This window comes from Aotus nancymaae, unplaced genomic scaffold, assembly GCF_030222135.1.
Source record: "Aotus nancymaae isolate 86718 unplaced genomic scaffold, 86718_ANA_hifiasm-v0.15.2.pri h1tg000064l_1, whole genome shotgun sequence".
Taxonomy (NCBI): Eukaryota; Metazoa; Chordata; class Mammalia; order Primates; family Aotidae; genus Aotus; species Aotus nancymaae.
Genome location: NW_026988479.1, coordinates 15920118 through 15933139, shown reverse-complemented (window position 1 = coordinate 15933139; position 13022 = coordinate 15920118). Strand labels below are relative to the sequence as shown.

The window sequence follows — 13022 nt, the reverse complement described above, 5'->3', positions numbered from 1 at the left end:
TATTTTGCAATGTAAGAACATCATGAGATTTTGTGGGGGACGGGGGCAGTGGCAGACTGACATGGTTTGGATCTGTGTCCCCACCCAAAGCTCATGTCACATTGTAATCCCCAATTTTGGAGGCAGGGCCTGGTGCGAGGTGATTAGATCATGGGGCGGGTTTCCACCTTGGTGCTATTCTCATAATAGTGAGAGAGATCTCGTGAGATCTGGGTGTTTAAAAGTGTGTAGCAATTGCCCCCTCCCTTGCTTCTGCTCCAGCCACGTAAGATGAGCCTGCTTCCTCTTTGCCTTCTGCCATAATTCTTGAGGCCTTCCCAGAAGCCAAGCAGATGGCCAGCATCATGCTTCCTACAGCCTGCAGAATTGTGAGCCAATTAAATTTCTTTTCTTTATAAGTTACCCAGTCTTGGGTATTTCTTTATAGCAGTGAAAGAATGGACTAATACAAACAGAATGATGAATCTCAAAAATAACACATTAATAATATCAGAATATAATCAAAATTACCTAATATGAAATACCAGAAAAATGTGAAGCATTTTTAAAGGTAAAGATCATCAAGAATCCAAACCTGAGATGACACAGATGTGGGAATTAGCAGACAAGGACTTTAAAGTAGCTACTATAATTATATTCAATAAGATAAAGGAGGCAGGGCATGATGGCTCACACCTGTTATCCCAGCACATTGGGAGGCCGAAGCAGGCGGATCACAAAGTCAGGAATTTGGGACCAGCCTGACCAAAATGGTGAAGCACTGTCTCTACTAAAAATACAAAAATTAGCTGGGCATGGTGGTGTGTGCCTGTAGTCCCAGCTACGTGGGAGGCTGAGACAGGAGAATTGCTTGAACTTGGGAGGCAGAAGTTGCAGTGAGACAAGATTGCATCTCTGCACTCCAGCCTGGGTGACAGAATGAGAGTTTGTCTCAAAAACAATAATAATAATAAGATAAAGGAAAACATGCTGGTGAGAAATGAAAATAAAGGAAATCTTATCAGAAAAAAGGAAAATATAAAAGATCCAATGGAAATTTTAGCAATAAAAATATAATCTCTGAAATTAAAACTCACTGCCCGAACTTAGTCAAAAAATGGAGATAAAAGAGACAAAAGTCAATGAATCTGAAAATAGATCAATAGAAATGATCCAATCTGCAGAAAAGAAAAAGGACTGAAACAAAATAGAGTCTCAGAGACCTATGGAACAATATAGAATATACAAGAATATAAAAGAAATGTATAGTCTAAAAGGACCAAATTTAACCCTACTATGATAAAACCACACAGTATTTTAAAAGTACCATATGTATATAATTGGAGTACAGAAAGGATAAGAGAGAAATTAGAATTAAAAAATTTAAGGATATAAAGAACAAAAATTTGTCAAATTTGGTTAACAATATACATTTACATGTTTGATAAACTCAGCCAACCTGAAACAGGATAAAAATAAAGAAAAGCATAAATGAACACATCATAGTCAAACTTCTAAGCCAAAGTAGAAAATCTTAAAATAAGTGTCCCCCAGCCATGCAAGAGCAACAAAAACAATCATATTGTACACAAGAAATAATGACTTAAATGATTATATACTTCTCATCAGAAACTATGGGCATTAGAAGACAGTAGAGTAACATTTTTTTAATGTGGAAGAAAATAAAATCTGTCAAAACCCCAGAATTTTATATCATTCAAAATGCAAGATAAATAGATCTTCAAATAAAGGAAAACTAAGATGAATCACTGCAGCATATATGCCTTACAAAGAGTGCTAAATAAAATTTTTCAGGTTGAAGGAAAAAGACATTATGGAGAAACTCAGCTCTTTAGGAACAAAATAAAGGCATTGGAAATGGTAAATGACTAGGTAAACAGAATTGACTATTTTTTCCTTCTTAATTCTCTAAAGTACATAATGACTGCCTAAACAAAAATTACAACTGTGTCTTGTAAGGTTTGTATTGTATGAGATTTAATACAAATGAAAACTATAGCATAAGCAATGGCATAGGAAGAACTAAACAGTCTTATATGGTTGTAACTTTTCTATATTTTATAAAGGTGGTACACCATTAACTGTAAGTGAACTGAGCAAAGTTAAATATGTATGGTGCAATCCTTATAGCAACCACTAAAAATGCAAATTTAAAAAATCTAAAAATAGGTATATCTAAAAATTAAAAGGGATTCTGAGGAATATCCAAATAATTTAAAAGACAGTAGATCAGGGGGACAGGAGAACAAAATCAGAGGGGACAAATAGAAAGCAAATAATATATTGAAGGACACAAATCTAAACATATCAATTATTACACTAATGTGAATGGGCTAAACACTTCAATTAAAAGACAGATATTATCAAAATGGGTAAAACAGCAAGATCCAACAATATGCTTCTACAAGGGTATACTTTAAAGCAACAAAAAGTAAAATTAATAAAAAGCAATGTGCCATGAAAACAGAAAGCATGAGACTAGAATGGCCACATTAATATCACACAAAAGCTACTTAAAGAAAAAAGTATAACCAGCAACAAAGAGATATTTTACAACGATAAAAGGCTCAGTAATCAGGAAATTATAACATATAAATATATAAATACAATATTTATATATAAATAAATATACAAAATTATATATATTTATATATAAATGAATATATAAATGTGTGTACCTAATAACAGGGCCTCAAATTATATGAAGCAAAAATGGATACAAAGAGATAAACACAACGATGATAGATGATTTTTAACACTGCTTTCTGAGCAATTGATAGAACAACCAGACAAAAAAGTAAAGACACAGAAAATCTGGATAACAATAATTTATATTTATAAATAATTACACCCAACAATTACAGAATATAAATTCTTTTCAAGTGCACTTTATATGTTCATTGAGATAGACTGTGGCTGGGCCACAAAACAAGTCTAAACAGATTTTAAAAGACTGAAGTCATGCAGAGTATGTTCTCTGACCAAAAGAAAATTAGATTAGAAATCAAAAGCAACAAGATAGCAGGGAAAACCAAAAATATTTGTAAACTTGAACACACTCGTAGGTAATGAATGGATGAAAGGATAAATCATAACAGAAATTAGAACATACTTTTAAACGAATAAAAATGAAAACATCACATATAAAAATTTGTAAAATGCAAATAAAGTAGTTTATGCTAATAAATTTGTGGCTTTAATTTTTTATATTAGAAGAAATGTCTAAAATCAGTTACCTAAGAATCCATTTAAAATCTAAAAGAGAGCAAAGTAAACCCAAAGTAATATAAGAAGGCAAATAATACAGACAAAAGCAGAAAATAATGAAATAGAAAACAGACAAACAATAGGAAACATATCAACAAAGCCAAAAGCTGGCAAAAAATCAACAAAATTGATACATTCTTAGCTAGACTCATCAAGAATAAAAGAGGATAGAACACAAATCACCAAAATCAAAAATGAAAGAGATGTTATCACTACAGATTACACAGATATTAAACGATGAGAGAATATTATTAACAACTTTGTGCCAACAAATATGGTAAATTGAATGAAACTGACAAATCATTTTAAAAATACAACATAACAAAATTGACAGAGCATGAAAAAATACAAATATTTTCATTTTTAATAGAAAGTCTATGAAGGAAATTGAATTTATTATCAGAAACTCTCCCTAAAAGAAAACCCCTGGCACAGAATGTTTCACTCAAGGAAGAAATAACACCAGTATTACACAACTTCTCAGAAAATAGAGGAAGGTGTAATGAAAGAGGTGTAATGAAAACATTACACCCCAAGAAGAAAAGATATTCTTTACAAAATTATTTACAGATATTCTACATAAACACAGATGTAAAAATATTTACCAAAATATTAAATTAAATCTAACTATGTTTGAAAAGATAATAATACATCATGACTAAGTGGGATTTACCCTAAGAATGCAAGGTTTTTTCCAACATTCAAAAATCAATTAGTGTAATCCAACATATTAGTAAAATAAAGGAAAATCATATGCTCATTTCAATAGGTTTAAAAAGCATTTGACAAAATTAAACAATGTATCATCATAAACCCTGAGCAAACTAGAAAGAAAAGGGTACTTCTTCAACTTAATGAAGCATTTGTGAAAAAACTATGACTAGCAGATACTTAATAGTAAAACGTGGAACACTTTTCTCCTAAGATCAGGGATAAGGCAAGAATGTCTGCTCTCACCACTTCCATTTATATTGTACTGGAAGTCCTAGCCATTGTAATGGCAAAATAAATAAATAAATACAAATATTGGAAAGGAAGAAATATTCTCTATTTGAAATTAAAAATCTGTTTAAAATCCATTTACAATAGAATTTTTTAAACCATAAAATACATAATAGTATTACAAAAAACTTTCAAATACTTAAAACTACAGAGCATGCTGAAAGAATTATTTAAAGACCCAAGTAAATGGAGGTATATATGTTAATACGATTTGATGACTCAATATTGTTAACATACCAAATCTCCCCTAAATTGATCGATATTTTAAATACATTTCTAATAAAAAACCCAGTGGAATTCTTTGTAGACATTGAAAAGTAAATTCTAAAATTTACATGAAACTTTAAATGACCTAAAATAGCCAAAGCAATTTTTACAAGTAGAACAAGGTTGGAGGATTTCACAGCTGATTTTCAAACTTATAAAGCTACAATATCAAGACAATCTACTTTTAGTGAAAGGATAAACATATAGATTAAAGAAATGAAAATAGAGTCCAGAATGAAGCCCACATATTTATGGTCAACTGATTTTTTACAAAGATGTGAAGATAATGCAATAAAAAGAGCAAGTCCTTTCAACAAATGGTATATTGGATTATCTTACTTGTTTTTCCTGTCATAAATAACAGGATTTTCTTGTTTTTTTAAGGCTGTGTAGTATGCCATGAATATATACCCTATTTTCTCCCCCCAGAAGTAACTATACATTTTATTACTTTTATTATTCTAATTGACACATACTTTTACATATTTATGGGCTACAATCTGATGTTTCTATATATATACACATTACATAATGATCAAATCAGGGTAATTAGCATATACATTACCTGAAACATTTATCATTTCTTTGAAGTTAGAACACTCAAAGTCCTCTCTTCTATAATAATTTTGAAATATACATTATTCTTAACTATAGTCACTCTACTGTGCAATAGAACACCAAACTTACTCTTCCTAATTGTAACTTTGTACCCATTGACCAACCTCTCCCCAACCTCTTTTCCTTACTAATACCCTACCCATCTTTGGTAATCACTGTTGTACTCTGCTTCTATGACATCAGCCTTTTTACATTCCACATGAATGAGATCATGCAGTATTTGTCTTTCTGTGTCTGGTTTATTCTACTAAACATAATGTCCTCTAGATTAATCCATGTTGTCACAAATGACAGGATTTCATTCTTTCTAATGGCTAAACAGTATTCCATTGTATATATAGTTTATATATTCTTTATCTATTCATCCGCTATGGACACTTAGATTGATTCTGTATCTTAACTATTATGAATAAAGCTGCAATGAACATGAGAGTGCAGATAGGTCTTTAACATACTGATTTCATTTCCTTTGGATATATACCCAGTAGTGGGATTGCTGGATAGTTGTTTTATTCTTAATTTTTTGAGTAAGCTCCATATTGTTTTCTATGATGATTGTACTAATTTACATTCCTACCAACAGTGTGCAAGGGTTCCCTTTTCTCCACATCCTCTCCAACACTTGTTATCCTTCCTCTTTTAATAATGGCCATTCTACCAGGTGTGAGGTGATATCTCACTGGGGTTTTAATTTGCATTTTTTCTGATGATTCATGACGTTGGGCATTTTTTAGTATACCTGTTGGTCATTTGTATGCCTTCTTTTGAGAAATGTCTATTCACGTTCTTTGCCCATTTTTCAAATTATTTGTTTTTTTACTATTGAGTTGTTTGAGATCCTTATATATTTGGTATGTTAACTCCTTATCAGATGTATGGTTTGCAAATATTTTCTCCCATTCTTTGAATTGTCCCTTCACTCTTGTTTCCTTTGCTATGCAGGAGTTTTTTAGTTTGATGCAATCCATTTGTATATTTTTGCTTTTATTGCCTGTGCTTTCAGGGTCATATAAAAAACATCATTGTTCAAATCAGTGTTATGGATCTTTCCCCCTGTATTTTTGTTTATTAGTTTTACAATTTTAAGTCTTCTGTTTAAGTCTTTAATCTATTTTGATCTGACTTTTGTATACAGTGTGAAATAAGGATCTAGTTTCATTTTTCTGCATCTGGATATCCAATTGTCCCAACACCATTTATTGAAGAGACTGTCCTTTTTCCATTGTATATTCTTGATACTTTTGTTGCAAACCAGTAGATGGTAACTGTGGATTTATTTCTGGGAGCTCTATTTTGCTCCATTGGTCTACATGTCTGTTTTTTATGCCAGTACCATGCAGTTTTGATTATTCTAGCTTTGAAGTATATTTTGAAGCCAGGTAATATGATGTCTTCAGCTTTATTTTTTGTTTGTATATTTTGTTTTGTTTGTTTATTTATTTTGCTCAATATTTTCTTTGAGTATTTGGGGTATTTCATGGTTCCATGCAAATTTTAGGCAAGTTCTTTATATTTTTGTTAAAAAAATTCATTAAAATTTTGATAGGAATTACATTGAATTTGAATATTGTTTTGGGTAACATGGACACTTGAAACAGTATTAATTTTTCCAAGCTATCAACATGGAATATATTTCCATTTATTTGTGTCTTCTTCAATTTCTTTTATCAATATTTCAATGTCCTCAATGTTCAGGTCTTTCATCCTGTTGGTTAAGTTTATTCCTAAGTATTTTAATTTTCTCATAGCTATTGTAAATAGCATTGTTTTCTTGATTTCTTTTTCAGATAGTTCAATACTATACAGACATGCTATTGATTTTTATATGTTAATTTTTTTATCTTACAACTTTATTTTGTTTATTAGTTCTACCAGTGTTTTGGTGGAGTCTCTAGGGTTTTCTTTATATAAGACCAAAGATAATTATGAGTAAAAAATAATTCATGATCCACAACTATTACAGAAGTAGATCCACCAGAGCGGTTAAGACAATACTCTTAATCACAACCATCTAAAGAAGAATAAACCAATGTAAAGAGATGTTTCTGGAATTATAGGAACTGTACAGTGAAGTAGATGGTTAAGAGAAATAAGGATGGTTCTAATATCTCATTTTACAATTATGGGGCAAAGATCACTGTGGAACCATGACAGACTTGTAAAGTACAAAAATAGGAGAAATAAACCCAGCATTTTTTGCATGTAAATGCCCAGACTTACTAAGGTGTTCCAAGGCAAAATAACCTGATAATTACTGTTATTAATAGGATACACAGAACATATAAATAAGGGGTATGGACTCCCAGTCCACACTTGCTTAGCATACTACACTGCTATAGAACAATATCCAGAAAAATTCTGAAGTAATCTCTACAGTAAGTAGCCAGGAAAACTGTGATCTCCAAATACTTCATGAAATATGTTCATTGCCACTGTTTAAGAAGCCTCAGTTCAGGCACAGTGGCTCACACCTGTAATCCCAGCAATTTGGGAAGCCAAGGCAGGTGGATCACTTGAGATCAGGAGTTCAAGATCAGCCTGGATAACACAGTGAGACTCCATCTCTACAAAAAAAAGATTAAAAATTATCCAGGTGTGGTGGCACATGCTTGTATTCCCAGCTACTCAGGAGGCTGAGATAGGAGGATGGCTTGAGCCTGGGAGGTTGAGGCTGCAGTGAGCAGTGATCACAGCACTGCACTCCAGCCTGGGAAACAGAGTAAAACCCTGTTTAAAACAAAACAAAACAAAACAAACAAAAAACCAGCCTTGATTGACCCTTTAATTTTCGACTCTCCTAATCTTCAACCTCTTCTTCTCTAGCACTGTTTTCTCATGAGATATAAACTTACTCAGGCCTCCTTGATCTTTAACAAGAAACCTTTCTGTATACCAATCTGGTTTTCCATATTTTGATGATAATTGCTTTTGGAGGATACTAAATAGTTCTGTCTCTGCTTTCTTAACTCCTTTAACTCTTTAACTCACTGCTTCTCCCATAACCACACTTCTGAAACTGCTCATGCTAAAGTGCTCATGACATCATAATGACCAGTCCAATGAACACTTTAGAGACTTCTTACTTGACTTCTGCGACATCTTACAACTTTAATCAACTCATTTTCTTCAAACTTTCCTCCTTTGCTTTGCATAAAGGACCACTTTCTATTTTTTTCCCTACATCCCCTACTGCTTCTCAGACTGTAGAGTTTCACTCTCTCAGACCTTTAAATGTGTTCCCCAATATTTCGACCTTGTCCCTTTTTTCACACTTTAGACATTGTTCATGGATAGCTTTATCCATAATCCAGCTTCAATGATTATCTTTATGCAGATGAATCAAAATCTATATTTAGAATTCAGCTCCACTCAGATCAACAAACTCAACTATTGTCTATGTCTATTTACGTGACATTTTGCATACTGAACTCAACGTTTCCATGAACCTTGATAGCATCTGTTTATTATTTTATTGTATCTCCCACATTTAGCAACTAAGCCCTATCAATTTTGTCATTTACATCATGTTAAAGCCCTTGCCTCTAGTGTGAATTTAAATATCCATAATTTCTTACCTGTATATTTTAGTAATCTCATTTCCTCTACTCTGGTACTGTCCAACAGATACTACACAATATTGCTAATAATGTCTTCCCAAAATTTAATTTTTTTCATTTTTTTTTTTTTTTTTGAGACAGAGTCTTACTGTGTTGCCCAGGCTGGAGTGCAGTGGCATGATCTCGGCTCACTGCAGCCTCCACCTCCCAGGTTCAAATGATTCTCCTGCCTCAGCCTCTGGAATACCTGGGACTACAGGCGCCCACCACCACACCCAGCTAATTTTTATATTTTTTAGTAGAGGCGGGGTTTCACCATGTTGGCCAGGCTGGTCTCGAACTTCTGACCTCAAATGATTCACCCACCTTGGCCTCCCAAAGTGCTGGGATTACAGGCGTGAGCCACCACAACCAGCCCCCAGATTTAATTCTGATAACAGAATGTCTACACTTTAAACTCTTTAAATCTTTTTCAATTTTTTTCTTCATGCTTATTCTTAGAGATAAATTTTTGAAAAAAGTTGTTATATTAAAGTAAAATAATCTTACTGAAATTTTTATTGACACAGGGCCAAATCCAACTAGTTTGTGGAAAATATGCCTTTGTAATATTCTAACTAAAAATACATTATGCCATCCCATTTGTACAAGATGTTTAAATATTTTTCAACAAAATTTTGTACTTTCACTTCATATTTCTAATTAAAGTTATTCCTGAAAATTTTGTGTTTATTGCTTTTTTAATGAAATCTCTTTTGCCATTTTATTTTTTACTATTGACAAATATAAACAGTATAATTACATGTGACATCCTACATGGGAATATTTTTCTGCCTCAATCCCCCCATCCCCTACCATACTGAGTTGCTTCCCCTCTGAGTTTCCTAGATAGCATGTATTTATTTCCATTGTAGCTTGAATTTGATTATATTATAACTGATAGTTTACTTATTTATTGTTAGATATCATTTTGTTTTTTTGAAACAGAGTCTCACTCTGTCACCCAGGCTGGAGCTCAGTGGTGCAATCTCCATTAACTGCAACCTCCACCTGCCCCTGGTTCAAGGGGTTCTTGTGCTTCAACCTCCCAAGTAGCTGGGAGCCACCGCACCCAGCCTTGGATATCTTTTAATGATATGGATATCTTATTTGCCTAAACATTTTAAATATCTTATGCTCAAAAATGTATTTTAAATAAAATATCTAGAATAGAGAAATAAGGAAATTGTTTTATGTCAAGTAAAGGCACAAAGATCACCTTTAATAAAATTTGATTAGGTGAATGTTTTATGTAAATGAATGTGCTCTCTTGGCTCAATAACTAAACATTTCATAATAGATCAGGTTTATGAATTATTTTTTCCAAAATTAATAATAAGAGATATAAACCCCCTATCAAGGTTTAGGGAAAGTAAAGATACTGTTTACAAAACAAAAGTAATTCAAATATTTTAAAATATACATAAAAGCATTTCAACATTACTTAGATGCTAGTTGCTGGTGATAGAACTCTATGATAGGGAATATCAGGTAATGGCAGCCTAAATTATTTACAGCAGCCATCCTACTGAAATCAACTAAATATTCTTGGATAAAATATTAAAACAATTATCTTAAAAGCACTGATTATCTAATAAGATAATGGGGAACTGCTAGGACAAATGGTGAAGGAAACCTAAGCCCAGAGAGGTAAGCAGAATATTGAACTTGACATAAACTTGGACATAAATTGTAGGAAGACAGAAACTAAGAAGCAGGATGTACTCAAGATGAGGAGTCTTCTGGGATCTCCAAACTACATTAAGCTGGAACCCCAAAGGACTAATCTTTCCAAGTCATGGTATGTGAAAACTAAACCCACCTACCCTCAGCCCAGAAAACTGCTGGGGAATTTGATTTGACACCAAAAAGGCCAGAAGGAAAATAGGAAAGGAAAACTTATTCCTATAAACTTGTAGCTAGATACTAGATATCCTGCATATTTTTAGCTGATAATATGTAGTCAAAGTAGCCAAGGATCTTCAAGTCTTGAACTTGATTTAAAGTGGTTTATAAGCAGTAGAATTCATGCACTCGAAGGTGTATAAAAATCTATCATGAAGAACAGCACTTCCATCCAAGATCTCAGGATATCTTGACAAATATTATTTTCAGGATAAGGACCATCACAAGTCAAATAAAAGTTTGCACACTTAAAAATATGGAGCTGTCCAGCTGAAACAGCACACAGCAGACATACACTTGCAGACTTCAGACTCTGGAATTATCAGATGAAGATTTACTATATTTATATAAATAAATGACAAGCTTAAGAATATTTGCAGGAGCCAGACACAGCGGCTCATGCCTGAAATCCCAACACCTTGGGAGCTAAGGCAGTAGAATCACTTTTGCCCAGAAATTCAAGATTGCAGTGAGCTATGATCACACCTGAGTGACAGAGCAAGCCCTTGTCTTGAAAAAAAAAAAATGCAGGGAACAGAAAACTATAAAAATATTATGGCAGACTTGAACAATAATAATTACAATTTTTAGAATGAAAAATACAATAACCAAAATTAACAACTCAAGGAATACGTTTAATAGCATATTGGACGCATAAGAAGACAAAATTAGTAAAATTGGAAGAAAGATAATAAATTACTGCTAAAGCAGCACAATGAGACAACAGTGGAACTTAGAAGATAGTAAGTAGGTAACTTTAATACACCAAAAGGAAATAAATGCCAATCTTGAATTTTACACTAAAGGAAAAGTATCTATCAAGAATGACATTTCAGGCAAACAAAAGCTGTAATAATTTATCACCAGCAGAAATAGAGGTAAATAATAAATAATGCTAAAAGTTTCAATTTAGCAGAAATATATCACATATTTAAATTTGGTTAAGCATCTAATAAAATAAAATAGCCTTAAAACATATGACACACACACAAAAACAGATTTACAAGAAAAAAACAAACAAATCCATTCGAAAGTGGGTGAAGGACATGAACAGACACGTTTCAAAAGAAGACTTATATGAGGCCAAGAAACATGAAAAAATGCTCATCATCACTGGTCATTAGAGAAATGCAAATCAAAACCACATTGAGATACCATCTCACACCAGTTAGAATGGTGATCATCAAAAAACCTGGAGACAACAGATGCTGGAGAAGATGTGGAGAAACAGGAACACTTTTACACTGTCGGTGGGAGTGTAAATTAGTTCAACCATTGTGGAAGACAGTGTGGCAATTCCTCAAGGATCTAGAAATAGAAATTTCATTTGACCCAGCAATCCCATTACTGGGTATATATCCAAAAGATTATAAATTGTTTTATTATAAAGACACATGCACACATATGTTCACTGCGGCACGGTTTACAATAGCAAAGACCTGGAACCAGCCCAAATGCCCATCGATGATAGACTGGACACGGAAAATATGGCACATATACACCATGGAATACTATGCAGCCATAAAAAAATGATGAGTTTGTGTCCTTTGTAGGGACATGGATAAATCTGGAAACCATCATTCTCAGCAAACTGACACAGAACAGAAAATCAAACACCGCATGTTCTCACTCATAGGCAGGTGTTGAACAATGAGAACTCATGGACACAGGGAGGGGAACATCACACACTGGGGTCTGTTGTGGAGGACTAAGGGGGTGACTAAGGGCGAGACAGCAGGGGGCAAGGAGGTTGGGGAGGAATAATACAGGGAGAAATGCCAGATACAGGTGACAGAGAGATGGAGGCAGCAAACCGCATTGCCATGTATGTACCTGTGCAACAATCCTGCAAGATCTGCACATGTACCCCAGAACCTAAAGTACAATTAAAAATATATATTTAAAGAAAGATGCTTATTCATTACAGAAATACAGATCAAAGCCACAGTGGGATACCATTTCACATCCATTACGATGACTATTATAAAACAAAACAGAACAGAAAATAACAAATATTCGTGAAGATGTAGAAAAATCCTAACCCTTGTGCATTACTGATGGAAATGTAGAATGATGCAACTGCTATAGAAAATAGTATGGCAGTTCCTCAGAAAATTAAATATACAATTACTACATGATCCAGCAATTCCACTTCTAGGTATATACCCAAAAGACTTGAAAGCAGGACTTGAACAGATATGGGTACAGCTATGTTCATAGCAGCATTCATCACAACAGCAAAAAGGTGGAACAACTCAAATGTCTATTGAGGAATGAATAGACAAACAAAATGTAATTTATATATATAATCAAATATTACTCCTTTTAAAAAGGAAGGAAATTATGACAAATGCTACATGGATGAAG

General features: G+C 33.2%; 3 protein-coding genes across 3 annotated transcripts in view; all 3 read right to left on the bottom strand.

Moving 5' to 3' along the window:
- LOC105726972 (protocadherin alpha-9) overlaps positions 1 to 13022 on the bottom strand; it is a 137264-nt gene that overhangs the window by 29347 nt on the left and 94895 nt on the right.
- Positions 1 to 13022, bottom strand: part of LOC135268088 (protocadherin alpha-12-like) — a 150231-nt gene that overhangs the window by 63868 nt on the left and 73341 nt on the right.
- Positions 11889 to 13022, bottom strand: part of PCDHA13 (protocadherin alpha 13) — a 61212-nt gene continuing 60078 nt past the window's right edge. Inside the window, exon 2 of the mRNA XM_064366409.1 lies at positions 11889 to 11963. Coding sequence (XP_064222479.1) covers positions 11919 to 11963 — 45 coding nt within the window. The 3' untranslated portion in view covers positions 11889 to 11918. The remainder of the gene's footprint in view (positions 11964 to 13022) is intronic.